General features: G+C 32.7%; 1 protein-coding gene across 6 annotated transcripts in view; it reads left to right on the top strand.

Annotated features, from left to right (window-relative positions):
* The window catches only part of LOC118201403 (sperm-specific sodium:proton exchanger-like), a 251,684-nt gene that overhangs the window by 85,399 nt on the left and 139,768 nt on the right, over nt 1-26,517 (top strand). For all 6 annotated transcript variants that reach the window (XR_015042259.1, XR_015042261.1, XM_085821147.1 and 3 more), the window contains exons 13-14: nt 2,024-2,170; nt 18,855-18,952. Coding sequence is in view for 4 of the 6 variants with exons in the window: in XM_085821147.1 (XP_085677273.1) it covers nt 2,024-2,170; nt 18,855-18,952 (245 nt within the window). In the remaining 2 variants the exon portion in view is untranslated. The remainder of the gene's footprint in view (nt 1-2,023; nt 2,171-18,854; nt 18,953-26,517) is intronic.

Here is a 26,517-nt window from a genome sequence, read left to right as displayed (position 1 = left end):
ACCTAAATTCAATGAAATCAAGAGTCTAAATATTGGAGAATAGTGCTTTTTTTGTATTGATTGTGCCATTTTGTGCTGTCATACAGCAGACTGCGTATAAAATCTAGTGTCTGTATTAACGAAATGATAAGAATGATATACTGTGAAATATCCCAAACAGCATTGAGGGTGAAAGAAATCTTATTATTTGATGAAAAACTTGAACATCTGAATGATGGGTATAAAAAAAAAATCTAGGAAAAAAGGTAAATTAAACTGGTAACATTTGGTGCTGAGGAAACACTAAAAAAAAAAAAAAAAAAAAAAAAAAATGTGTTATGGCTTTAATGAAAAGTACTAATATAGTTTTAATGTAACTTAAATTTTAAGGCATTTTTTTCATTCTGGATAAAATTTAGCAGTGTAAGGTTTGTGTTCTTTATATATATGGAATTATTGTTTGAAATATCATAGGTCCATATAAAAATTTTGATCCTGATGTAGTATGCAATCTACCACATTTGGTTAAGTATTTATCTTTTAGATGGACTGTTGTGCATTAAAATTGGTTGTTGTTTTAATCATTTCTTTAACCTGCCATTTTATTGATGTTTAAATTAAAAAATAATCAGTACAACTCTGATTTCACCAAATGTGGCAATATGTGTTCTGCATTGGTTTTTGGCGCGATTGCATGTTGTATGGCAACCCTGTTGATGTTGAAAAATCTTTCGCTGGAGTTCATTGGTTCGTGCCTTGCTTTGTGTCTGAGAAGCTAGGGGGGAAAGATAAAATGGTGGAAGTTGAATTGAAGTTCGGCAAAAGGAAATATCATGGCCATCCTGTTGAGGGCAGTGGGTATTTGGAGGTGTGGAAAAAGGATCTGGGAGATTATTTTTAGTGGCTGTGCACGATAGAAGTAGGGATTTGTGATTTTATTTATTTGTGAACCATAGTATGAATTTTCTCGATAGTGTGTCTGGCTGTCATATAAATACGATAGTGATTACGTGGCGGCATGTTAAAGGCGGTATGAAATTTGTATTTCTGCTGTTTGAAAAAGCATTAATTCATGGTAAGTGCATTTTATTTTATTCTTGTTCTTATTTTGTAGAATGTTATGTTCATTGTTTTTTTAGTATGAATTTCTGTCGTTATTGTTTTTTTTTTTTTTTTAAATTGTTTAAAATAAATTTTAGTTATTTTGTTGATTAGTGCATACCGTCTAAATTGTGCAATTCGTAGATGTTTTTTAAAGTTGAAACAGAACTCTGTATACATGGTATTTTTTGAAATTTATTGTTGTTATGTTAATTTATTAAAGTGAGGTGTGCGTAGTTCGTAGATTCGTTTGTTGTTTAAATTGTGCAATTCGTAGATGTTTTTTTAAGTTGAAACAGGATGCTGTGTACATGGTATTCTTTGAAATTTATTGTTGTTATGTTAATTTATTAAAGTGAGGTGTGCGTAGTTCATAGATTTATTTGTTGCCTAAATTGTGCAATTCATAGATGTTTTTTTAAGTTAAAACATATTGCTGTGTACATGGACTCTTGTCAAATAATTTTGGTTAGAAACTTTGCGGTTTTGCTATCTAAATTTTTTGTTTTTGTTTCAGATTTTTAGTTTAAATTGTGTTTTCAAACCATGTTTTTGGAGACATTTTAGGCTTAAAGTTCGAAATGTAGACAAAAAATTTAGGTAGCAGTAGGGCAGCGTGGAGTTTTTTTCGCCAAACACTTTTGGCAAGAAATTTGGTGACTTGAGGGCGCATATCAGAGTAGTTCCAAATAATCTTTTAGTGGAATCGTACAAGAAATGAATAACTAAAAGCAATATATCATAAATTATATTATTTCCTTGGTAGCTTCATTGCATTTTTTTTGAAGGGGTAGACAATTAAATTTTTCATTATATTAGTAATTTAAAATTGATGCAATAAGATATTCTGGAAAGTATTGAAAAATCATGATATTTTTTAAATATCATTTTGAATTATCAAATATCATTTAATATTTATCAAAGTTTCAGAATAATTTTACAGGGAGATGATCCTGAAATGTCCAGTCTGTATATTCCATATGGAACTTGTGATGACTGTGCATTAGCTATCCTGCCTTATAAATTAAAGGAGGAAGAAATGGAAGGTCTGAATGAAGCTGCTCGCACAAAAGTCTTAAGAGCCATGAAAGTAAGTTAAAAATAAAGTCTAGGTATAATTACTACATAGTTTAATATGCAAAACATTTTCTATGATACAATTAACATTTTATAATATACATTTCAATGATTTTATTTTTAATTACTTATCACTGTATAACATTAATTAATAATGTGTAAAATCGTAATAAAAATCATATGTGATTTTTCAACATTTGCAAAAAGCATTTTTGGAAATATACACAAATTTTTAATTTTTGGTCAATTTTTTGATTGAGCATTATAAAAATGTTCTTTAGTCAAACTACTCAATTTTTTGTAATGAATGTACAAAATTATTTAATATTCATTTATACTTTTGAAATGAGTATCTTTTATCTTGATAAGTTCAATGTGAAATTTTGAAAACTAATACTGCATGAATTCTTGTATTTTATGAATGCTGCCATGTTGTAATGCTCATAATTATTTGTATAATTATTGTAATGCTCATAATTAACATGTTGTACAGTTTGTTATGAAACCTGTCATTTTTGGTTTGTGCTTATTTTTATCACATCACCCAGTTTTCTGCATTTGGAGTAAATGCTTGTTTTGTATATTTTTATATAGAGTGGTTTAAAACTATATATTAAAAATATAAAGGCTGGTAGAAGGGACCTCAATAAGCAGATTTCGTACAGGAATGTGTGTGCGGTAATGCCGCACTAAAGCACTAGCGTGTAAAGCAATATGAAACATAGGACATTGAAAACACAAGTAAAGACAAAAGAGAAAAAAATATTGACAGTTTTTAATAGGTGCTCGAAAGAGTGGCCACCAACAGCAATACAAGATTCACAGCGGCAGACCATGGATTGGCGCATATTAGAAAAGACGTTGGGCAAGTTGAGTACATGCCCAGCAGCAACAGACAAGCAGGCAATAAGAACTTCTGCAGATGTGACAGGACTCTCGTACACAAAGCTTTTAATATGACCCCAAAAGAAGAAATCCAGGCAGGTTAAATCAGCAGAATGCAGAAGCCAGGAACTGGTCCACTCCATCCTACCCAATGCTGGCCGTAGACAGCATTCAAGTGATTTCTGACGTTCCTGGAAGCATAAAACGATCTACTTGTGCTTAACTCCCAATGAAGGTGTTCGAATGTTCTATGATCCAGCTGCTTCCTATCCAGGAATCGCTCCCTGTACATCCTTTAAGCAGCTAATCTATTTTCTTGTGTAGCCTGTACATGAAATGCATGTTGGCAAGCTCCACATTGATGCATTTTGCTCGAGACCTGTGCGGAAAATGAAGAATCCAGCTTGCACAGCACTTGTATTTCTCACACTCATTAGCGCTCTCTGCCAGCTCAATGGGCATTACTACACACATATTCCTATACGAAATATGCTAACTTATGACCCCTCTACCTGCCTCTATATTTTTGGCATATACAAAGTGTGACACACACACACACACACACACACACAAAAAAAAAAAAAAAAAAAAAAAAAAAAAACACGAGGCTGGTTCACTAAATCATTGCACTTGCAGAATCAGTTTTCCGTGACATTATCACCTTTAAAGTAGTTCCCTTCAGTAACCACACACTTCTGCATTCAGTGCTGCCATTGCTGGTAACAGTTCTGGAATGAGGTTTTTGAAAGGCCCTTCAGGAGATTCTCCGATTTTGCCTGAACCTCTTCAGCTGAGGTAAAATGTGTTTCCTTTAAGTAAGATTTAACTTTAGGAAATGAAAAAAAAGTCCCATGGAGCCAAATCAATTGAATAAGGAGGATGCTCCATCACAGTAATGTTTTTGCTGGTCAGAAACTGCTAGATAGATAGGGCTGTGTGAGTGGTGCATTGTCCTGATGCAACAGCCATCCATCACTCCAAAACTGTAGCCTTTTTTTTTTTTTTTTTCTAATTTAATTTAAGTCTTTTTAGTACTTCAGTGTAGTAGTATTGATTAATAGTGTGACCACTGGAATCCATTCAATGAGGAATGGCCAAGGGGGCGCCCAGCACATTCATCATCTTCCACACTGTCACTTCCCCCTGAAAACCACCTATGCCATTCAAACACATGTGCATGAGACAAAGTTTCATCTAAGTCTCGGTTAACATTTGAAATGTTTCCTTCGTGGCTAATTTCTTAAGTTTCATAAGAAACCTGATGTTGATTTGCTGTTCGTTTTTTTACATTATTAGTTTTTTCAGCAGAATGTAGTTGCACATGTTCACTCGGTGATACAGTACTTTCCACTGACATGGACGATTAAGCTGAAATTGACATGGGCAATTAAGCCTCTATCCTGCATGGATAGAGGAGGTGTGTGACATGACATCACCAAAACAATTATTGCCAACTCCACTATGTTTTTAAACTACACACTTAGTCTCGTTTTTTTGTTTCACACTTCATAGTTTTGAACCACCCTGTGTACTACACACAGTACTGTTTCATATAACCAAATGCAATTTGAATTAAAAAAGCACACCAAATAATGATTATTGGAGGAATTAGAGCAACAGGAATCAGCTTGACTCAAGTAGCTTAATCTCCTTCCGCTCTTTCTTCTCATCTTATCTTATCACTGGCTTTTCTTTCATAATTTGCACTTCTGCAGTTGAAGAAGAAGGTTCTGTATTTAAACCTTGAAACTCGTCCTGCAAATTTATGAATATTAGGCTGATTCTTGTTGCTTTACCTCCTCCAATAACCCAAATGTAATGTCAAAGCTTACTTAAAATTAATTTGCAAAATTGAGTTAATTGAATAGGAAATACTATTGAATAATACTGAAGAATCAGAAGGCACATGCAGTTAAATTAAAATGAAAAACAAGCATTCTATGTTTGCCCATGCTAAAAACACATTTAAATATTTCCAAGAATGGAATTTTTCAAGCTGCAATTCTGCTGTGTCAATTCCAGTTTGAATGCATTTTCATGTCAAGAGTGAGTTCAAATGATAGTAACAGTTCACCTTCTTTTACAACTGTGTCAGACGTGGTTGCTTCATCTCAGTTCTAAAAAATACAGCAACCGTGCAGGAAAAAGCAGAAGGTGAACTTGATGGAGCCATCATTTGAATGCCTGCTTGTGAGAGCTCGAACCTTAATAATTTTTAAATGTGGTTCTCATTGTATAAGTCTAAACTAGTGCTTCCCTTAAAATGATATCTATATCAAAACAGTAAGTGCTAGGATGGTTTTCCAGTATATTGTAAATAAAGCCCTGTCTCAAAAATAAGCCTTAGACTGTCAGTCAGACGGACTTATTATGATATGACCAATTGGAGAACATAATGAACAGACCTGAATGCTTGGAAGGGGCTGTTACTATTTAAAATCTTTACAGTTTGGTATGCTGTGTGTTATAATGGGCATATTTAATACATTTGTTTGAATTAAAGAAATGTCTTCTAAATTTTATGTGCGCAAGTTTTTATCACTTTTGTGTGGTGCTTCATTCTTAGCAGTTTTTATTGCTACTCCTATGTCATAAACTATACACAGCCCCAGGAAAATTTGAAACATTGCAATATTGGGCGGAGGAAATTCTTCAACTATCTGTAGGAAGATGAGTTCTGTCTCTAAGAAGACTGATAACAGTATTCAAACAGGAAGATGTTGAAATTATTGAATGTGCACTTGTATTCAATCAATTTGTCGATGACATCCATTTTTAAAAAGGTCAACTGTACAATACAGTTGCTATCAATTAAAATGCAGCATTTATAGATCAGAAATCTGAAATGACAATTTATAGCTCTGTTTCATAAGATGAAAGATGCTTAAATTATTTTTCCTTCTTAGCATGCCTTCGTAGTGTAGTGGTCAGCATGCACGGTGCGTATTCGAGAGGCCCGTGGTTCGAGTCCCAGAGAAGGCGTTGCTCATTTTTCATCTCTCCTGCTTGGAAATAACCTAATGTCTCTACACACTTGCATTCAAATCTGTTGATGTCATAGATTTTTCAAAATACAAAATCTCTAATACAATTGCTCTTAATGAAACTGCAGTATTTAAAGATTAAAGATCTCAAATGAAAATTGATCAAAGGTGAATGTGTTAACTGTGTGTTGTCAATTTGTTTAGATGGAAAGAAAACTCTACATCTAGAACATAAGATTGACCAGGTTTCATGCATTCATGTGCTTAAGCCTAAAAAAAATCTAGTGCACATGAGCAGCTATTAATAGGTCAGTTCAAATACTGTCACTTGTTTTGTGAAATATTCAGAGTTCTGCTAGTCTGGGGTTCAGCCACACTAAAGACATGAAGATTTTCTTTGTAGAATTCAGAATAGACCAGGTAGTGATTTATGCAGGAATTCCTGCCTACCTGCAGATTTTTTATATTGCAATGAACAAATTCATTGAAAATTTGCACATGGAAATCAATTACTACATTAACCATAGAAGAGAAATAAATATGTGTGGACACTCTGTGAAGTGTAGCCTAGAAGCGGCCCTTAAGTGAAGAATTTGTGTTGTGTTGCTAATGGACTACAGGTTTGGTACAGGTACAAGAAGTGTTCATTTTAAGAGAGATGTATTGATAGATAAAAGAGATTAAGGGCAAGCAGTTTTACAAGAAATGGGGCCCCAAGTAATTCAGCCCAGAATTTCAAGTTTGGAGCTTTATGACTATGGGTTGGTTTATTTGATTGTGGCAAAGCACATAAGGACTTAAGGGAGTTCTGCCTTCAGAAAAGACTTTCTAAGGGAAACTTCCTTGTATCCATGTCTTGCATGAGAGAAACCATGAAAATACCCTTGCAGCCAACCTGTTCTCCTGAAATCAAATTACCAACGTTCAGAACTTGCAGCCAGTGGTAGGATTATGACAGTGGGGCTGGTGAAGCAATTTAACATGACCTGCAAATACATTTCAATTATATATCTGTCATAAATGCAGTGCTTATACACTTATGTCCAAAATTATGTTTACATGCATAAATTCACGGATTTCTCAGAGACTATGACTTATAATTTAATGAATTTTCGTGGAATCATACATAACATGATGACAGATAAATGCAAAAGAAAAAATTGAAGATCACCTCATATGATATAAAATTGTAGCATGAAACAATAAAAATGGTAATAAAGTGTGACAAAGAGAGTTAAGAAAAAAAGGAATGATTCAAAAAAAGAATTAAGTCTTAATTTAATATGGAATATGATCTCCCCGACTTGTACACACATATCACAACGTGTTTTAAGGCTGGAAATAACGTTGTTAACCATAGTTTGGGGAATTAATCTCCACTCTTCCAGCAATGCCGTCTTCAGAGCATTTACATCTCTAGGAGGAGGATGTACACGTGCAATTGCTCTTCCAAGGTAGTCCCATAAGTTCTCTTTCGGGTTAAGGTCAGGAGAGTTTGGTGGCCAAGGTATTCGCTTAATGTCTTCACTTTCAAGGAATTCATCAACGAGGTTTGCTCGATGTGGACGGGCATTATCATCCATAAAAAAAAGTCAGGTCCATATGCACCCCTGAAAAGTCTTACATAAGGATCTAAGACCTCATCTCGATATATCTGGCCTGTCACAGATCCGCTGCTGAACACGTGTAGGGACGTACGTCCATCGATCATTATTCCACCCCATACCATCACACCTCCACTATCGAAACAGTCACATTCCACAATGTTCGAGGGATCATTTCGTGTTCCTGACTCCCTCCAGATGTAAACACGTTTAGAATCACCAGTTAAACTAAACCGCGACTCATCAGTAAAGAGAACATGGGACCATTGATGTTCAGTCCAGTTTTGATGTTCTTTACACCAATTAAAGCGATCCCTCTTTTTCTGTGAAGACAGTAAAACACATACCCTTGGCTTTCTGGCATAAAGGCCTTTTTCATTAAGTCTTCTGTATATTGTTTGCCGTGATGCAACAGTTCCAGTGGCGGCTGCAAGCTCTGAACTTAACTGGCGAGTAGTAGCCTTTATGTTACGACGGGCAGTTAATGCCAGATACCGATCTTCAGAAACAGTTGTCATTCGTTTTCGACCCTGTTCAGGCCTCCTTACAACACTTCCATCATTTTGAAACTGTTTCCTTAGCTTAGAGACTGTCTGTCTTGAAATATTCAGACATGTGGCTGCTTCCATGATTGACTGCCCTACTTCTAAACGGCCGATAATTCGCCATTTTACAGATTCTTCCAAATGATACTTCGAAGCCATAACAAACCGCTTTAAGTCCCTACACACTGAAATCAAATGCTGTTCACTCAAATATTCAGTTTGCGCAAAGCGCTTGATTCATCCTTGGATGACGTAACGCCTAGATTTGCATATCACAAACCGTTTGATTACTTTTGATTGGATAATGCTAATTAGGCTTGGTTTTCCCACATTCCCTGCAAATACGGATCACATTGATTCGATATTTCATTGAATATCATCATTTTTGGGTATGTAAAGATAATTTTGGACATGAGTGTAGTTTGAGATATGGGCAACTTATGTGCAGGAGTTCTGTTGAATGGGGAAAAAGATAGAATAAATAAGCTGGGTCTTTATAGTTTGTATACTATGCTATATGCCTAGGGTAAAGTGGGATACTATCCCAAGTTCATACTATCATTAAGACACAATAACACGCCGAATAAATACTAATTCAGAAGTCAAACATCAAAAATCAGCGTTAATTTACAAAATTTTCACAGGACTAGTTTCGATGGTTTTACCGAACCATCATCTTCAGCTGCAAAACCGCAAATGAACAAGATAGGAAATAATGTTTAGATAAGATAAGAAAGCCCGGACAAGAATAAGCAAGTGGCACCATCTGTTGGCGAAACCAGAACTAAAACATAATTTCTCTAAAAGCCGAAGGCAAATTTGGATTGGAATTAGGATCGTTAACTAGAACAGAAAGATTTTTATGAATGTGAAATGCCTCTAGAAAATCCAGTTCTTCAATGGAAGATGTTTTTTGAATAATTTTGGCAGCAGAAAAATTGAAAGTGGTTTTCGGACCAACAATGTTGAGCAACAGAAGACTTCTGTGTTTCCTTTTTTCTAACATATGCCTCATGTTCCTTGACGCGAAATTTTAAGGCTCTCTTAGTTTGACCAATGTAAATTAAACCACACTGGCAAGAAATCCTATAAATACCCCAGGAATTCATATCCGGAATGGGGTCCTTGAGTAAGGAACTCGGAATTTTATTGATGGGAGAATTGATGTAGTACTGTTACATGATAGCATATGAATAATTCTTATGCCGTATTATTATTCATGTAAAAACAATTTATGTCATATTTTTATGATAGGAAATTAGTTTGGAGTGCTTGGTTTGAAGCTAGTCCAGATATGTATTTTATCTGAAAAAAACAGTTCATTATAGAAGATACTACATTATAAATGAGTATTTTTAAATGTGTGACATAAAAGAATTGAGAGATAACGTAATAAGCTGAGAATACATAGCTTTCCAAAAGTTTTAAACATTTTTTTTCCTTAAATTTCTGTTTTCTGTTAAAAATAAATAATTAATGTAGAAAAAGTACTTGCATATTGATGCAACCGTATTGGCACAGTATAATACTTTTTATAAATGAAACTTTTTTATAAATGAAAAAGTAAAAGTTATTTTTTGGATGCAAGTTGCTGATTTTCTCATTTTTTTGTTTAATATTGTCAAACGAATAATATTTGCCAGCAAACTTTATCAACATAAAAAAAAAACTCTAACAATTTAAAATACAAACTTTATTTATTAAATATGAATTATTTGATACATTAAAAAGTAAAGCATATTTTTTGTAAAATCCTCCTGATAAAATTTTTTTTTTACCTATTCTTCTTTGCAAGTACACATCAGTCCACTTCCCACTCTTTTCCATCACCACATTTCATTTCATCAGAGAATTACATGAACTCAACACTGGGTACTGGCTAGCTAATAAGTGTGTCTCATCTTTGCATGCAGAACATTCAGCCTTATTTGCAGATAAATTCATTCAGACATTTTCTTCTTTCAATCCAAATACAAAATTAAAAAAAGGCAAATAGCTTTCGAAAACAGACTTTTAAAAATAAATTTAAAAAGACTAATTTAAAAAGAAATATCTCACAATTCCATTAACTCAGGTTATGAAAATAAATGAGGTTGCCGCAATTAAATTATTGCCTACAGCAAAGGAAGAAGGTTACCAGATTAAAGACATATCTAACAATGAAATTTCCAAATTTGGCATACTGCTTCACTTTTAGCCAATGAAAAAGAATAATGAACTAAATTCATCATTCAGTTTAAGTACAAAATTTTATTTTTTACATAGATACAGAGGCTGTTCATACATTTTTTAGATGAATTTGTTTTGCTATTAAAAAACATTGCCTGCTTGAAAAAAATTTTTTTAACTGCAAGTATATTTTTGAAAGGGTAAATTATTATCTGCTGTTTGACAATTTTGTTTTCATGCTTTAAAGAAGCAATGTATGGGATGCTATGTTTATGTACTTACTGAAGAAAATTATTCGAATTTAGTTATTAAAAAATCTGATGTGTACAGCACGACTTCCTTGTACGGAATATTAAATTATACGCATTTTTTCTTGCATTTCATTTAAACTTATTGGATTCAATTAAATCTAATTTGCCGACAGCGCATAAACCACAATAGAATAAATGCATTCTTTAAAATTCATTCTAGTATTTGTTTACCATAGCGGCACTCTGGCACTAGATTCACTTAACAGTATTATATTTCGTTCATATTATAACTCATAATGCACCAAATTTATATCATTTAAAGAACAGAATTATCTAATCGTTGCCACATGTTCTATTCAAATACTATAATAAAACTAGAACGATGTATAAAAGAATTAAGCAAACAAAACAAAAAAGAAACCGTTTTTCACACACGATTGAGTATTTCTCATTCAATTAATTCAGTTCTCACTTCGCGAGAATACATAAAAACTCAAAATATCTATATTAAAAATTACGAAGTAACTCTTAAACACTTATTTCCTCGAAAAAACTCCAGAAAGGATTAAGCATGATTTAATTGGCAATAATAAATGAAGGTGCTATCTTTGTTGTTGCGAAGCTACGTTTCTCTAGATTGGCAACAAATCCACTAGTCTGCTGTTTCAAATGTAAAAAAACAATGGCCGCCATCAAGAAAAGGATTAGGCTTAGCGGTACTTAAACAACTTTAAAATTGTTGATAATTCTAAAAATATTGCATAGAGATTTACTAAAGGCATAAAAACCTTAACCGGAAGATAAAAACAACGTAATTCAATCATTTTTAAAGCAAAAAATGTACAATTTACAAACACATAAGAGTAAAGAAACTGATATCACTGAGCCGGGTAACAGAGTGGATATATGTTTGGTGCGACCGATTGCAACCAAAATACGAGGTGCACATCTACATGTTATAGCAGTCCTATATACAAAATTTCAACATTCTGAGGCTACTCGTTTTTGAGTTATGCGAGATACGTACAGATGCCACGAAAAATTCTCTTTAGAATTCATTTTAAAGCAGTTTTATAATTTTTTTGGAGGAAAAGAGTCTTTTTTTCTGTCCTTACGTACAGATATCATGCAAAAACATTGTTAAATTGCATTCGATAGCAGTCAAAATGGATATTTTCATTGAAATATGCTGCTTGAAACTTTTTGCGATTACAGTACTTCTTTTTTACTTCGTAAAAGGAAGTAAAAATGCTCTGAAAGCCATGATTTTTCTGTATATAAACCAATGTTAGATAGCATTGTCCATAACAAAGGGGAGGAAGTGTCAGAGTTTGGCTTCAAGGAGAAAAATTGTTCAAAATACATATCCAAGGAAAAAACGGAACATGTGAATGTTGCAAAGGTAAAAACTGTAACGTTAAAGAAAAATCTATCAAAGTACAATTACATAATAATTAAAATGCTCAGTGTCATCTATAAACAAAGTAATTTAAGCTGATTTGAATCTTGATTGAAAAAATGTAATGTGCCTTGTCTTTCTCCATGACATATCACCAAAATCAAAATTAATTGCAGAATTCTCTATGAGAAACAATTATTTGGACAAAAAGGGAAAAAATGTTGTCACAGTAGATGTCTTGGGTATATTTAAATGACTGCAATAAAAGATATCCATTTATTATCAACAAAGAGCAGAAAGAAATCTTAGAGCATGGTTCATAGAATCTAAAAATAGTTTTTCAAAGAGATTTATGGTTGTTGCTGGTTTTTAATACAGTCAAAAGTCTTTAATCCGGATTCGTCGGGACTTCGATTCTGGATTATCGATATTTCCAGATTATAGATCATCAGTTTAAATCTAGTAAGATGGCATGCAAAAATTATAAAATTAAAAATATAAAACCGTAATTTATGAAATAAAGAGCAATTATGATCTAAAGGGTATCAAAATTTACAGAAAGAAAAGCTTAATATTTATTTGTTTATTTTATTAAACATTTCTTTCAATGCGCGCATGCGTAATTCATACATTAGGCATAGTCGAAATTAGAAAATTGCAACCAGAAAACTATTTGATTTGTATTCGTGATATTTATAATGATAAGGAATTTTGATTTAAATCATATCAGAGACGGAGTACATCGAGATGAAATACTACATTTAGTAAGGAATTATAAGCCGAATAAAATAAAAACATTTGCTCTGAAGATAAGGATAGTGCTGACAGATCAACTTCGAGTTCATTGTGCGCCGCAACGTTCCCCCCGCACAGAGCAGCGTGAAATCGATAACCAGAGTTCGGAAGGGTTAGAGAAACAAAGGAGACTTTATCGATTTTTTGCAGCAATTCCACTTTTTGTTTGATGGACATCGAAACATGCTTTCTTTTTGTAGATCCTTTTGCAGCTCCAGCATCGGAAATTCTATTTGACATAATCGAAAGTTCCAACTTACTTTTATAAAATTGCTCTAACAGTCTGCAAAAAATAATAAGCTGAATCCAATTCAAAGATTAAGGAATAATGCAATCTGCAACATTAACTGAAATAGATAATTAGATAATTTTAGCTTAGCTTATACCATCCGTTATACATTAAACATGCATGCGTATACGTATTATGTGCATGCATACACACTATGCGCATGTGTAAAGGTATTACGCGCATTATGTGTTGACGCATACACAGAAACTTTGTAGCTTTGAGGTCGGGATTATAGATCATTCCGGATTATGGGTGTCCAGATTAACGACTTTTAACTGTATAATGACAAAAAAAAATTAAGTGGAGTGGAGAAAACTATCAACTCTGTGTATTATCAGGAACATATTTATATCCAGTTTTCAAATATGAAATGCCTTCTCTTTATCCACAGTGTCATCAATCAGGTAGAACTGCATCAAAACAAAACAAGCAGCTGCATGTCAAATTCTACTGTTAATTTCATAGAACAAGAAATGTATCTTAAAGTTATACACTTCACTCATGGTCCTACTAAATCTCCTGATGTATCATCCACAAATTTTTGCTCTTTTGGACTTTTAAAGCGTGAATTGGCCAAAAGTCCAGCTACATCCCTCCTTGGACTTTGGAAAGCTGTTCAAGAGGAATGGCATAAAATATCTTTTTTGATACTCAAAAGGGCATTGTCTTTAAAATTACAATGTAGAAAGATAATGAAGACTAAGGGTTATCAAATGGAACATTTAAAACACAAACATTTTATGTAATATATTTCTGTAACTACAATGAAAATCATCTAAAAATGTGTGAATAGCCTCTGTAAAGCCGATGACAGGCTTGGTTGCTACTAAGGTCGGAAGTGGTGGCCACTTCATTATGGAAGCACCTAATAGGTGGGCCGCTGTTACCTCCTATGAAAAAGTTGTCCATAGTTCTTTGTGTCATTTCGGTGGAATCGCAGCCACTGTCTTGGTGATTGTGTCCTTGCTTGGAGGGCTGTGGGACAATGTTCATACATTTGCACCGTCAAATGTTTCCGAAGAAAAATCGCAAGGTGATAAATTGGGTGACCTAGGGAGCCAGCCAATGTTTCCTCGTAATGAGAGAAGATGTCCAGGAAACAACTCTCTTAGAATTGCTAAAAAATGCCGCAAAGTGGAAGTTGTGTCTCTGTCATGTTGAAACCAGACTTTTCCATCTTCACGTTCCCCAACAAACTGGTTTAACTTAGGTTGGAGGAAGGTCTCAATAATGTGATAGTAACGATTTGTAGTAAACATTACCATTAGCCCATCATCTTAAAAAAAATAATAAGAAAGTCATATACCAAATTTTGCAATGGACCACCAAACTGTCGTATGAGGGCTGTGAAGTGGTAATTGGTGAAGTTTCTGGGGGTTTTCTGCCACCTAGTAGTGGAAATTTTGTTTATTTACAGTACCTGATAAGTGGAGGTGGGGCACATCAGATGAAATCAAAGCAGCACCAGGGAGAACGTTCTGAAGAATGTCCTGATATGCAGTCTTGGGAGTTTCAAAATCTCTCTCACTTAATTCTTGGGTAACCACCATTTTGTATGAATATGAAGATTTCACTGCAGGATTCGTCTTACATCCCTATCAGACAATTCCAGGGCAGCTGCATGTTTAAGTGCTGAACACTAGAGATTACTGAATAGATGCTTTCACATATGCCACATTTTCTGGTGTTGTTACAGTCCGAGGTTGGCCAGGCAATTTTTTTTTCAGCTTAGAACATTTTGCTCTAAAGTTTCATACCTAAGCGTGAATAGTTTTTCTCTCTTAAATAGGATCATATCAGCCAAGTTTGAATGAAATGAAAAATGCTCGCTGAGTAGAAATCACAGAACCACCAATACAAGTATACTCCTCCACAACAAATGCATCCTATATGTGTGTATATATATAAATATTACAGTCTAATTAGGTATCTCCAAAATCAATCAATAAACCTACTAACAAGTTGGTTGTAATTTCTTTTGCTATGGTGAACATTTTATGGCAATCGTTTTAACAATAAATTCAAAGCAGTCACTCCCTTTAGAGATTTTGCGGCAAAGTACTGTATTCCTGCAGAAATTTTATTACACACTTTTCCACAGTTGGCAAAAATTCCACGAGTACATATTTTAAAATTGTGTTTGAGGCAAAAAATATCATGATTTGTCTATTTAAAAAAAGCTGTGATTTGGATCACAACGAATAAATATTGAATGATCACAACAAATGAATAATATATATGAAAATGGTGATATTGCTTGATTGAAGAATTTTTACAAGTATGTTTGATTGAAGAATGGTTATATGCATTGTTGCCAGGGTTTGGCACGTTCTGAAAATTTGGAGACTTCTATTATGGTAATTGTGATAATGTATAAATAACATAAAAATTAATGTGAAGGTTGATCTGTATTTGAGGCACCAAATTATGCAGCTAAAAGAATACACTACACAACATAAACAAAATCTCCTTGAACATATAATAGGATATATACAGTTTACAAGTTATGAGCCACTGAAGATCAGAATCAACATGATGCAGATATTATTTGCCTCCATATCCACTTATCCCCGAGTCTTCTGCAGTTACTTCGGCATCCAAATCCAGATCCCCCTTTTTTGTCTTATTTATGAATTTTGCAGTGTAGATAGATCATTGTCAAATGTATCTGCATCATTCTGGGGCCTTAGAATATGTCCATCAGGTTCTGTGGCAGCAATATATCACTTATGTTTCTAGTGGTGGCTAAAAGTTTGAGATTGTATTGTAACACATGAATTTATATGTAACCTTGTCTTGTTGTCATTGTAACTGGTTCCATAACAAAAGCTTTGCATATTGCACCCAGTGTTAGTATCTTACCTCCCTGCATATAAGCTTTTATTCATGATACCTAAAATCCTATAGACCAGTTGTTGCTTTGTTAAGCTTCATGTTTTTATTTTTTCCTTAAGAAGTAGGAAGCTGCCATCACATTCACCTGTCTCTGGTGTTCATCATCTCTTAACTCTTAAAATATACATTTCCTGTATTTGTTCACAAGGCAATTTTTATTTATCTTTGGCCACAGTATGTTTTACCTGCATTTGGAAATTTTCTTCTGTTTCCCTGTGTAGTATAACATTTGCTTTTTACTGATGCTTTATGTCTTATAAATCAAAAACTATGTGTTTCCCAGTATATGTTCATAGGACAGTTTTAGATAGCCACAAAATGCCTTGCCAGTGTTTGGTGACTTTATTCTTGGGTACTCTGTGTAAGTAAAAAGTTTAAAAATTAGCTTTAAAGCAGTCCAGCATTTTGGTTGTTAGTCAAGTATCTTATTTTTTTTGCTGTTGTCTGGCAATACTCTATCATATGATAATCTTGCGTCCTATGATAATCCTGCATTTATTTTGCCATGCTTTCATTATAAAATATCTGCCAATAAGAGCCAAAAATCTTCACTTGGAAGTGCATTTATGGTGAATGACAACATCATTTCTTTGCACAGGTATGTCTACTGCTTTTGAAGTTTATTTGTAGACATAATACAGTGTTTTAGATTTTGTTAAGTTTGAGGGTTTGTTCATAAAGTAATGAGATTGGCCGCTATGCTCCAGTCGCACATTTCCCAGGGTTGGGATTTTTGTTGGGAGGTCTAAGCTAAGCAATGCACTGGGTGGCAGTTAACTTCCAAGCTCTGATCCTGTGAGGATCACTCATGGCACGAAAGCTGTTTCTGAGGTTTTATAACAGCATAAAACGTCAAAAATGTAGCATTCGTTTTAGCAGCTCTATACAATTAAATCTTACTTACACTTGGGCAAAACTACTCCCGAGATGCTTGCCTTGGTTAAGGAGGCTTACAAAGACGATGCCAATTTTTTCTGCTGATTCAGTGAGTTCACGAAAGGACAGGAGACCTTTGAAGATGTGGAGCTCTCTGGGTATCCTTCAGTGAGTGAGTTGGACAAAAATGTGACCAATGTGGAGAATCTCCTGGACTCTGACCATTGATAAGGAAGGTTTTTGTTAAATTGATGCCAAAAGTGTTGAGTGACGAACAAAAACAATGACAAGCTGGCATTTCCCATAGGACATTAGAGCTTAGCTACAGAAATCCTTCATTTGCAGTGTGGGAATTGTGTTGGCAGCTGTGTATCTAATTTGAAACTAAGACTAATTTGAAAAATTTTGATTATACATACCTATAGAATCAATAAATTCTTTTTACCAGACCCTGTCTCATTACTTTACAGACAAACCCTGTAGCTCTTTAGCCACATTCATCTCACACCATAAAAATCTGGGAGGGAGGATTGATTGCATATTCATACCACATGGAATGTAACATTTTTAGCTTACAAAACAGCAAGTTAATGGTGAAGTAAGTATGCAGTAAGATACTGAAACATACATGAAGTATCACTGTCCAAGAAACAATAAGCATTTACCAAAAGATAAGCGCAGATGAAGGTGAGGCCTGACCATCATGAATAGCTTTTTTCAAAATGACTTATAAAATCTCCATGGGACTAATATCTAGCATATATTTGCAGGTGTTGTGTACTACGCTTGGAACAAAATAATCTTTTATTGAGAGTGATAGAGCATTATCTGTAGAAAGTTGGAAACTGGTTGCAAAGCACACATGCAATGAATGGGTGGAGATACTACCCAAAATGTAACCAAATGCTCTGTCAAGTGATCTAAGTAAAATTGGTTGTTCTTTAATATCTTCATGAATTTTGCATGTCATAATATGGAACATTTTATTATCAGTCTATTAATGTATAATAAATATTTTACTAATTAGATTTTTAAATCTTTGGGGACCATATAAAATGTTACATTTAATTTTTAAAGACTCCTTACGTCCAACATGGAAGTTACTTTATTAAAACATTCTATTTCATTTAAAGAAATTTTGTAATAGGAAATATAAGTTTAGGATCTAAAAGTGTAACCTCCTTTTTATCTCCCGGAATATTCTGCACAAAATAATAGTTATTTATGCTTAACATTTAAAGGAGTATATGTATTTCTTTCTGCATTTAGGTAAACTTTAATGTAAAATAATTTACTACCATATTGTAAAAGCAAAAATATTTTAATTTCGTAAAATAATAAGGGAACAAATGTTTTTGAAGACCAAAAACAAAAAAGAAACCTGTTGAGATTGACCTGCTTTATAAGTTGTTTCTTATCATAAACTTTTTTTTAAGGAAAAAAAAGACTGAAATTGAGATCATGATAATGAACACTTATTTTTAAATTTGAAATTTCTTAGTCAAGAAATTTAACTGTCACACTGTATTTAATATACATTCTTAATATAAAATTTTATTTTATTCCTTCATTGTTTAAATCTTCGCCAATATAACTTTCCTGGAGTGTTAAGAAATTTTATAATAACCAAATGTTTTGAATATTAGATTTGTGATATCTTGAAGATTTTAACAGATGGCAGTGAAGTGAAAATTTGCTTAACAAATTTGTTAAAATAATATTACATTAGAGAAGTATGAATTTGATAAAGTCAGTTCAAGCACTTTAAGTATATGATTTGAAAGTTTAAGAAACTGAATAACTGTATATAAACATTTTATTTTGTGAAAACCATTCTGAAACCTTTAACAGAATTTTAAAATATGCTTCATTTATTAAGAATTTGTACGTAACTATTATTGAATAAAGCAGTTCAAAGTGTAATAGTTTATTGAAAAGTATTTGGAATTAAAAAGGAAATTTTAGAATTAGTTAATTCATTTATTAGTATGTATTGTTTTCATAGGGTCATTTCTGGAAACAATTTCGTAGTGGTTTTATCCAGAGAAGAACATTAAAATGTTTAAGTGTAGCTGCAGATAATGCGTCAGACATAAAAAAAAAGTGAGTGATCATGATAAAAAATCATTAGTTTTACCTGCATATAAATATATATATATATATAGCATATATATTCAAAATAAAGTAATTAAAAGTAAATTAAAAAGCCTAAGACTTGCACTAAAGCTGCAAAGTAATAAATGTTTTATTATTGTAAATTATTATGAATTATATAGCATATATATATATGTTACCGTGAAAGACCGAAATTGGAGAATGTCGACTTTCACCAGAGAATATCAACATTCACTAAATACGTCAGTGAAAGACCGAATATTCACTACATTCTTGTATATTCGGACCCTCACCAGTGTATGTTGACAATCACAGATATGCTCTGGTGAAAGTCAAAAAGACAGGTCATAAAGTGCCATAATAGTTTTAAGTTGTTGCGATAAATAAGATTTGAATCACGTAATTAGTAAGTTTTTTATTACTGTTATTTTATTTTCTCATTTAGAATGTACTGTATAATTAAGTAAGTTTTTAACTTCTGTTATTTTCCTTTCTCATTTTGAATGTATTGTGTGTTTTAGGTTCTCATGTTCTTAAGTTCTTATTTCAAGTTACAAGTGCGTTTATTCGCGACTGAATTACGGAGAAGAAAATATAATATTGTTATATGTTCAACATTCACCATTAGTACATGGTGAATGTCGTCATTGACCGGTGTAAGTCAGAAATAAGAGTATTTGGAAAATATTTCAGACATACACCTAGAGACTATGTGAATGTTGACATTCACCGATGAAAGTCGACATTCTCCAGATTTCGGTGTTTCACCATAATATATATACTAGGAAGCCCGGCGGTCATATGAAATGACCACTGTTCTAGATATTATAAATTGTAATTAAAATGATTTGTGCAAAGATGTCTTCTAATTCAAACTGAATTACCCAGGGCAGGCAGCGAAGACTCCCCTTTGCTTACTGCCCCAGGGGGCTTCCCTCTTCTACTTGCTTAATTATTTAAAGTAGAAAGCAATGAAGGAAACACTGGCGGTACATTTTCTTATGAGCCACCGTTAGCTCAGTAAATAAAGGTGATTTAAATAATAAAATGTTAATTCACATGTCAAAGATCTCTTTGTACGCAATATTTCTAGTGTAGATCTTTTCATCATTTTTAAGCTCGCCTTGCAGAGGACCATCCATTATTTTTAATTTTACGTCCGTTCTTTCATGAACTCTTGAACAGACAACATAAAGTTGTCTGTGTCCAAATGCAGGCTCATGTAAAAAAATGCCAACACGTTTAAGCGTTTGGCCCTGAGACTTATTGATGGTCATAGCATAGGCAAGTTTTACAGGAAATTGTCTACGTCTCAATTGAAATGGCAACCCTGTGCCGTGGCAACTTCACCCCATTGGCTTTTACAGTTACCAGGGTTCGTACGGTCCTTAAAAGAGTCCTTAAAAGTCCTTAAGATTTTCGGAATTGATTTTTGGTGCTTAAAAGTCCTTAATTTTGGTCAAAATTGACGGAAGGTCCTTAATTTTAATCATCTGAAATTTCTGTCTGTTTTTACGACTGCCATTTTGGGTGTGAATTAGCATTTTGCAGGAATATTTTTGGCCATTCACTGACAAATATGGCTAATTTTTGAATAGGTTCATGAGTTATAATTTGTTCCTATTTGTAATATAAATAATGGTGGAAAAATCGAGTTTCTGAGCAAGAAGTGAAACATAAGCATTTCAAAATTATTTCATTTTTTGTAATGAAGTGCTCTCAAACAACTTGCCGCTTTTGGGGGTGTGAATTCTTTTATTAAACGGTTCTAAATTTTGCGATTATGAAAATTTTGGCGATTTTAAAATTGGTTTCTATAGAAAATTTTTAATTCCGAAATCTGGGAATTTTTCGACAATTTTTTAGAACATTCTAACGTTGATAAATTTCATTAAAATAATGGTAAATATTGGAATTATATTTAAGAAATAACATTAAAATAAAGCATTTTTATTTTTCACTGTCATAGTATAAAGTTTCATTTTGGCCACATATACAATTTTTTGATTATGAAAAATAAGCAAGGAATAATGCTATTCAGCACAGTTTACAAAACATTTTTTAGCAAAAGCAAAATAGCTATGTAATTAATTAAAAATGTCTTTTTAATTTTATTCATGTTAAGAATTTTTCCCATTTCTCAGAAAATGCATCAGTTTTCTCTATAAAATTAATTTCACACTTTTTTCCTCCGATTTTTTTCAAAAACATTTCTGGCTTTTTGCTGTTACAGAATTGGCAGGGGTAATTTTTCTGTAGGATTTTAGACATTGAAGCTTGGAAAGTTTAAAAAGATTTTAAGGCAAATTTATAGACCAACGATTCTAAAAGATTCCAGAAAATGTGATAAAATGAAAAATGTCTCCATGGTAGTAACACACAGTTTCTTACATTTTGAAGAACATCTGGAAGAACAATGAAAACATAATAAATCGTTGAATGTTTTACTTCTGATTCTAGAATCGCTTTCTTAACATTTTTATCTTCCCTTTATTTTCTCTACTTTTCACTAGATCAAAGAAGTTATAAAAATAATTTTTTTTTATTAATAAAGAAATTGAAAGCTGACAATTCAAAAGATTCATCTAATATGTCTTAATGCATCATACGCAGAGCTGGCGCTAGGCATTTTGTCACCTGACGCAATCTCTGTGGATCCTAAATTCTGCTGCCTGGTGCCTTTCTAAATTTTGCTTCCAATGCCTGCTCTAAATTCTAAAAGTTTTGCCATTTCTAGATTTTGTTGCTCAGTGTGTCCCTAAATTCTAAAACTTATGCCACACCAGCTCTGTGACCAGACTTTACCATATGTATTTCATATATCTTCTGAATGTTCGTATTACTAAAAGTTATAGGAAAGGGAAACGTATTGAAAAAAGAAACTCAATATGTAAAGAGAAAGAAAATTATTCTTCAAAGATATGTACAGTTATTATTATGTAAATTACGTGTTAAACCTTTACCATGGTCACAAGGTAAAACACAAAAATATAAAAATTCATGTGAAACTTATTCTTTGCATCTCGTGAGACTTAATGCAAAACAACTTATCACCGCTAATGCGTTAGTGGCTTAATAGAACCTTTAAGTATATTAACTGAGTTACAACCTCTGGTGTGTATTTGGTGCATTTAAGTATGGCAAAGCATACGAGGGCTATCTGCCTAAGGGGAGGGATGCCTTCGTGGAGGACTTTCTAAGGGAAACTGGCTCGTAAACACGTTACACATGGGGAAAACCACGAAAACGCCCATGCAGCCAGCCCATTCGCGGGATTCGAACCTCGGACCGAACTACCAGTGTTCAGCGACTTTACCACTCGGCCGCTGGTGGGCCATACAACCTGTGGAACTCTACACAAAGCTACAACACTAACAGCGTCAGACAGAGGTCAGCTAACTTTCAAAACTTGCTAACTGTGCCTACATCAGGCCTTTCAGGTTTGTTCTAATCAGCAGGTCTCTATAGGCGAGCAGGAGCGGTGACAACAGCCAGTCTTTTGTTATGAATCATGCTGATTCTGATTTTAATGCTTATTTTAACCTATGCTGCGTGACATTAAAATCTACTTACTATTTACTAAACCTCTAGACTGAGCAAGTATGTGACAAAATGAGACATTAAAAAAAAAAAAAAAAGCTAACTGTTAGTAAAACGTAACTAAAATGTCACTTATCTTCTTTCAGATATGTCCAATTATTATGAGTGTAAAATATTTAATGTTACTTGATAAATTTCATAAAATTAATTTTATTCTCAAAATATTAATGATTATGTTAATTAAGTTATGTTTAATAATAATGCATCCTACTCACGTTCAGGCATAGATATAATATTTTTAGTTGAATTTATTCAGTTCCCATTTCCTCATAGGTCCTTAATTTTTTTCATTAATGGTCCTTAAAAGTCCTTAAAAGTACTTAATTTCCTTCTGCAGAAATGTGTATGAACCCTTAGTTACGCAAGTAACCAATAAACTATCGACGGCAAACAGACTCTTAAACCACATATATGGGGTGAAGTAATATCATCTCCTCCGAAACGGATGGCTCCCGGGCTTAACGAAGCACACCGTTGGATTCCGCAGGTCCAGGGCAGGCCATTTTGACCAATTGCGTCTTCGTGATTCTTTAATTAGCTGAGATATTAATTAAAAACTAATTTTTCCCTATGTTTTCCCTACATTTTTCACTTTCTTTCTTGGGTTTTTGCTATTATAAGAGGGATTTGGCTACATGCCAAATTCTTTTTTATCGAATATCTACGGAACGGTGCGGAGTGTAAATTCGAGACGCATATCCTCAGATTTAAAAAAATTCTCCGAATCCATCGATATCGTTCTAATTTTTTTACGACTTTAATAAGCCAAGATATTAATTAAAAACTGCAGAAACATTAATTTGCGCACTCGTTTTTCCGAGTGGCAACAATAAACTATCGGCGACACACACTTTAGCTGCTTATATATATAAAGAGTATGCATATATATATATATATAGTTTTCCTGCATATTTAAGAATAGACAATTTTAAATACATAAACCATCTTGAGCAAAAATAATCTATGTTTAATGTTTTCCTATTTGATAGTATCGCTAAAAAACCATCATACCTTATTTTTAATATTTTAAAAGTGAAACAAACAATTGTTTCCTTTTGCTTTTTTTTTTATTATTGTTTATTTATTTTTGCATACTGCTTTAAGAAGTTTTTAAGTTGCTCACATTTAAATGTATTCAGTTAAAGTGATCAGCATTAAGTCTAATTCTAAAACCTCTGTCACATGTCTATAGCAAGAGTGATTACTCTATTCTCTTTTCAGTCATGCTTAATGGATTTAATTTTTTAAATATTCTTGAAAATTAATTTTTGTCATGAGTTTTTCTGATGTGGAAATAATCATTCTTTACTAAAATGCTGTTTCTTTATATCTACTAACGTATTATGTATTTGAGTTACACAGGCAGTAAACTGAAGTTATTATTATAATCTTAAGAAGAGACTTCGTGTAGTTGACATTAAAAGTTAGAAGATACTAATATGAAATTTAGTTTTTCAATGATGTTTCATTATTATGTAAAAAATATAAGCAAAGATGCATAATTTGCAAATGCAAATAAGAGTAAAGTTTATTTCAGAATAATTACAATCGTTTCAATATAAAGTTACATAATACTAATATTTCTTATATCGAAGTATTGCTTTTATGAAAACAGCAGTTAATCTTCCCCTTATAATCTACATTAAAAAAAATATTGTTGAGATGGAGATAGGAAAGGATAGAAAATTTATTTTTAGATGAAATTTGATAAGAGCACAAAAAAGGTCTGATTTCAGTAACCCTCAAGGCAATATTAAATTAATCTTGCAAATCAGAAGATATTTAAGAAATAATGGAAATTATTGTACTTGTATATAATTTACTGTTTTTCTGTGCACTGGGATACTGAAATCTTGAACAATCTATGTTCTATTTGGTGTTTAAAATAAACCAACCAATGAACCAACCAAATTGTTTAAATTGTTTAAAATGAACCAACCAATGAACTTTGAAAAATATACTTTCCTCACTCAAAATGGGCACTGTATTAAGACGAATGTAGTTTGGAAGTGATGAATTATTTATTAAAAAAATCAATCATACTTTAGCCCATAACTGAACTGGAGTTTTTGAATTATCATCTGGATATGCTGATTATTACACAACAAAAGCACCTGGGAAAAGTGACTTAATTCTTTGCAGTTGAGGGTCTTGGATTAGATAAACTATGGGCAACTTTTAATTTATCATATGAAGATTAATAGGAGATATATGAGCTTAAAATTCTAGAATTATGTTGATATAGGTGTAATTGTTATGTAATGTTTATAATATAGAAATTTTCATGTGAATTGAAATGAATAGGTCAAAAGTAACTTAAAAATTTGTGATGTATGGAGCTTTGGAAATGTAGTATTAAAATTTGAGAAAGCTTAAGAAATGCTACTAAATTCATAACTTTTTAAATATTTCTGAAACTTTGGTTTAATATTTATTCAAAGCTCAGAACTTGTTTTCTTAAGTATCCTTTATTCTGGCATTATATTGGGAAAATTTATTATATTTTTAATTATTATTATTATTATTAGAGAGCATTTTTTTTTTCATTGGTAGTTTTTTGGTTTTAATGACCTAAAAAATTTTAGATTTTACATTTATTTATTTGTTTATTATTTATTTTTTTGATTAAAGATGTCTCTTTCTTCCTATTTTAGATGATTATCTATCATGTTTTAAAAAAAGATCAAAAGTTATCCGAGATTGCTTTTGTTGATAATGATCTATACAATCGAAATGAAAATTGCACAATGTGTACTAACTTGTGGCAGGCTTCTGAATTGCTCAAAGATAAATCAGAATCACACAACTATGCAGAATCAGAAATGCCACTATCGTATGCTAGTGTGCACAGAACATAATGTGAGAGTAGTACCTAAAGAAATAAAATGCAGTTTATTAATAACAACAGATATCTTTACAAACTGTAGAAGTGTGAGAAGTTATTTAAGCTGCTTTCACAAGCTATCACTTTAGTAAGCATAAGTTAATTGTTAGTGCAGGGAATCATGAACATACTGGAAAATTCCAAACATGTCTTGGATAGCTGTAGCTATATAGATGCTACAAGATTCCCAACACTGCCCTTGGATGCGTCATATGCCAGAGTTTTCATATAACCACATAAAATTAATCAAGACTAGATAATTCTGTCCATTGTGCAGACCAGTGAACTGATCCCCCATTATCTAAATGTTTGTTTAAGTGTTTATAAATGCTATTGAAGAAAAAAGTGGAAGCCTGATTATACTACAACTACATTTCATAGCACAGCAGCTGCTGTAGACCTATCATTCATTCAAAAGTTCCTGTAATAGTATATATATAGTAATATAGTGTAAAATATCCTGTAATTCCATCTGTCCAGACAAATAGCATCAGCTAATTGGCTCTCAACAATGGCAGACCAAACATTTACTTAAATGTGTGTAATGTTTTCTCAAGATGACCTTTTGTGCAGTCTTACAGCTACCTATATAAAGCTGTCTACCACATGGAGATAATGTCTGACCATGCATAGCTATATGAATCTGTTTTCCCTTTGAGCAACCACCTTTCTTAGAAGTATGTATACATTGTACTGAAACTTCCTGTAGATACAATAATTTTAATTTAAAAATGTCCTTCTTTTTTCATTGGTGGTTATTTCATTGACACTGTGAATGCAGAATGGTAACCATAACTCTTCTTCATTGTGTATTTTAAAATTAAATAAAAAGATAATCTTATAAATTTTTATTGTAACCAGTTTTAATTTGTTATTTATAAATGCATAGGCATATTCTAAAATTCATAGAAAACTAGGACTGTAAAAAAAAATTCTGAAATAACATAATCTACTGTGTGAAATGATTTATTTACTAATATGGTTATTGTATGTTTTGTTAAATCAATCAAAGCACAATTATTTCAACTTTATTAATGCATTAAATTAAAACAAAAATATTAAGTCAGAA

The sequence above is a fragment of the Stegodyphus dumicola genome, chromosome 1, assembly GCF_044657685.1.
Source record: "Stegodyphus dumicola isolate Sdum_Otavi_A_Nest chromosome 1, ASM4465768v1".
In the NCBI taxonomy this organism is placed as follows: Eukaryota; Metazoa; Arthropoda; class Arachnida; order Araneae; family Eresidae; genus Stegodyphus; species Stegodyphus dumicola.
This window is presented reverse-complemented; position numbering and strand designations above follow the sequence as displayed.